At 30.7% G+C, this 3,667-nt stretch overlaps 1 protein-coding gene across 1 annotated transcript in view; it reads left to right on the forward strand.

The window, feature by feature from the left end:
* Positions 1-586: 586 nt before the first annotated feature.
* Positions 587-3,667, forward strand: part of LOC111388653 (ER membrane protein complex subunit 6) — a 14,299-nt gene continuing 11,218 nt past the window's right edge. The window contains exons 1-4 of the mRNA XM_023013418.1: positions 587-730; positions 1,272-1,411; positions 2,155-2,350; positions 3,408-3,427. Of these exons, the coding sequence (XP_022869186.1) occupies positions 1,305-1,411; positions 2,155-2,350; positions 3,408-3,427 (323 nt within the window). The 5' untranslated portion in view covers positions 587-730; positions 1,272-1,304. The remainder of the gene's footprint in view (positions 731-1,271; positions 1,412-2,154; positions 2,351-3,407; positions 3,428-3,667) is intronic.

Below are 3,667 nucleotides of genomic sequence, written 5' to 3' on the forward strand. Positions count from 1 at the left end.
AACTAGTTTGAAAAGTTCTTCCATTTAGTAATGGAAGTCATCCATTGTTACTTTCTAAGGGCATGGGAAAAGAGAGAATAAACAAAAGTTATGTTCTTTCAAAAGCATGACAAATATGTTTTTCATGGGGTTAGAAAGAGATGATATCACTCCAGGCATGGTTGTTTGTGAATGAATTTAGAGTGATAGATTTTATTTTTGATATTTAAATAAATTTACATGAGACAAAAATTTTAATTTAGAATTTTTTTTTTAAATGATAGACGTATAAGAATGATGAATGGAAATAGTAACTCCTTATCAAAATTTATTCAAAATCTAGTTTTTATTTAGCTCCTGTTTCAATCTCATTTTCGGGTAAATTTGTTTTGGATTAGTAATTTTTTATAGAATGTATACTTACAAACAGAGAAAAATCTTGGATTTAATGTGTAAAAATTATTTTATGGAAAAATGAATGGTTAAAAATTGGTTTTAAAAAAAAATAAATTTTGAGAAATATAGGGCGGACTTAAATCTAACATTTGCGGCTGAATTTGTCTTTTCTTGGGCTTTGTTGTTGATATGAAGCCCAAATATAATCGATCCGAACCCGTTTAACAAATCAAGTTGATCCAAATTTATTAGTTGTACTTTATAGTGCAACAACAATGCGGAGTCTCCAACAAACTGCTTTCACCGACGATTTGCGGTGTTCGTCCGATTCTTTTCATCTTCTGCAAATTTGAAGGTATCTTTTCATAATCGTGTAGATACAGTTATTTATATCTATAATCCACTTCAAATTTACAGTTTTTTTAATATATTTTCATGAAGTTCAATATCTGATGTTAAAATATCCATTTTACACAGATCTGTTTAACTTCCCAAGTTATTGATTTTCTTGGAATATTGTGAATAATTGGGTGTTATAATGTTCGCATCATAATTTTCTCGGAAGTTGAAATCTTCATTACGAGTCACTGATAAATATCTTTAATTTCACATCTAAATTAGATTGGCGTTTTGGGGGATTTTTGTAGGTATTCATCAAATTACTCTTTTGAAGAATTTTTGCGCGATAACCTAAATTTTTTTGCCAAGATGTGTGTATGTGTATAAATTCTAAATCATGTGCATTGTTGAACTTGTGTTTTTGTTTATATTTTAGGGGTATAGATACTCGATAGTTTGTTCGATTTTCATTTTATTGATTTCTTAGTCAGAGATATAAACGAAATTGGTCTTGGCTTATATCTTTAAATTAATTTTTTTTATCTTCACATCATCAGAAGCTTGTTCGAAAGTCTGAAGGAGAGAAAGCTATGGCCAATTTGGGTGCACCTGGAAAGACAGCTGGTGACATCACAGATGAGTTACTGACATTCAATGTTGAAAATATGCAAAACAATGCAAAAATTATATATTACAGGTTTGTTTTCTATTCTACTCGGATGTTGTTCTGCTTCTATGAAATCCCAGTTCTATTAAATAAATTTTGTGCTGTAATTTGATGGGGTCTCTGTTTGGTTTGATGTGGGATTGGATTTTAGTTGGGAAGAGTGCTTCGATGAGGTGGTTCTGTCAGTTAATGCCAACTAGAATTACACAGTTATTATGTGTTGGTGCAAAATCTGTCGAATTGATCTTTATGGTGCAACCTTTATCAATTATATCCTTTTTTTATCCAGGAAAAGAATAGATTAGATATATATGAGCGTGGAAAAAAGGAGAGAAAAAGGAATGATAAGTAATAGTTGCTCAATGTCTAGACAAATATGATCCATGAGCCTAAGTGCGATAATTTTGATGATATGGGTTTTGCTTATACGTTGTTGTTTTTGTTTATTACTTTAGCTCATATCTGAACTTCGAATGATAAGCTATTTAATTGAAGTTAAAAGACTAAAAGGTTAACAATTTAATGTTTCGGGTATCACCAATTTCAATTAGGCGAGGATGGACTTATTAAAAGGGAAAAGAAAAAAAAGGCCATCTTTCACTCAATAATTTTAGATCGTGCCATCTGACACTGCTAATATTAGCAGCCTTAAATTTTATGCTGTCTACAAGTTTTTGTGATCTGGTCATTACTGTTTTCAATTTTCACACTTTTTTAGCAACTGCAAAATTTTGTATTCATGCTGCTAAACCCATGTCTTTTCATTTGTTCAGCCGCACATTTATGTCTATTGTTGGAGGAGTAATTGCTGGAATTCTGGGATTTACTGGCTTGACGGGATTTTTATTCTATTTCCTTGTTATGGCAATCACTTCAGTAGGACTTGCTTCCAAGGCCAGTTTTTCTGTTCATTCTTACTTTGATGGTTGGAACAAGATTATATTCGATGGCTTTCTTGGCGGGCTTCTGGTATTCTTTTTTCCATTTCTTCTTAGCTCCTTTTATATCTTCCCATACTAAAATACGCGCTTATTTCTGTGGTATAATGTTTGGTTCTTGACATATGTAGATAATGAATTTTATAAAATATGTTATCGTTATTGAGCATCGAAAAGTGTAGATTGAAGTTATTTTTGGATATTGTTTATAATAGGTTTCATTTATAAATAGATAGAAATGAGCAGTGGATAAGTGGGTAGTATTTGTGAGTCCCACGAAATGCATAGATAGGACGTTGGTTGACCATTTATAAACAAATTACAAACATTAGCAAAACATGGCTGAATTTGTTGGGCTACGAGGAAGGTTGAACAATGATGTAAATAAAACTAGGTCTCCCTCTCGAATAGATAATACCTTGATTTATATTAGTAGATTGTAATATTTGTTTTATGATCCCTGTGAAAGCATCATAAAAATCTTAGAGGGGAAGGAATACTTAGCATAGGCATCTCAATAAAAAAATGAGGAAACTTTTACTAAATTCAACACAATAACGAAAATGGTATGAGCTTTTGCACTAATAATTATTTTGCTTTTAACTATGGTATGGTGTTTTAAGATCTGAAACAGCTTTTAAAGAACAATGCAAGAACCAGAAGAATCTCCATATTTTATTGTGCATAATGTACAACTGCAATAAATTAAACTGTTATTTTCCGCGATATTGAATTGGAGAATCTTAATTTCCTTTAACTGTGTCTTGTCATAAAGGTGCGTCAAATCTTTGAGATTTGAAAATATTTTTTGTGCGCCGAGCAAGCTGGGAAATTGTAATATAATCAGCAGAAGCAAATTTTACTGAAATTTTTCTTAATTGTTCGATGAGGAAGTTTGTAGTAATATTCTATTGATAGTACTAGAATACTTGATGCTGGCCGTTGTTCATGTTGTCTTAACATGGACTGTTAAAATAATAAACATCTATATACACATTCATGGTAATGTATGTATTTTCAAATTTAATGAATTTTTGTTCTCTTTTTGTCACAATGCAACTAATTGTGTTTATTTTTGTTCCTTGCAGTCGTTTGTGCTCTTCTGGACGTATCCTTATGATGTTACATTGCTTATTTTTATTAAGACTATCTGTAGAGGTCTATAGTACGAACACTTTAATTAGGGTGGTGTTGGACACATGTCTCCCACAATCAATTTTTTTGTTAAAAAAAAAATATTATAAATCTTTAACTCAAGTTTAGTATTAAATAACAAATAAGTACTTATATTTAAAAGATTTCAACAAGAAAAATTAATAATGAATGTAAAACTAAATTTATACTATGC

The sequence above is a fragment of the Olea europaea genome, unplaced genomic scaffold (genome assembly GCF_002742605.1).
Source record: "Olea europaea var. sylvestris unplaced genomic scaffold, O_europaea_v1 scaffold5133, whole genome shotgun sequence".
Classification (NCBI taxonomy): domain Eukaryota; kingdom Viridiplantae; phylum Streptophyta; class Magnoliopsida; order Lamiales; family Oleaceae; genus Olea; species Olea europaea.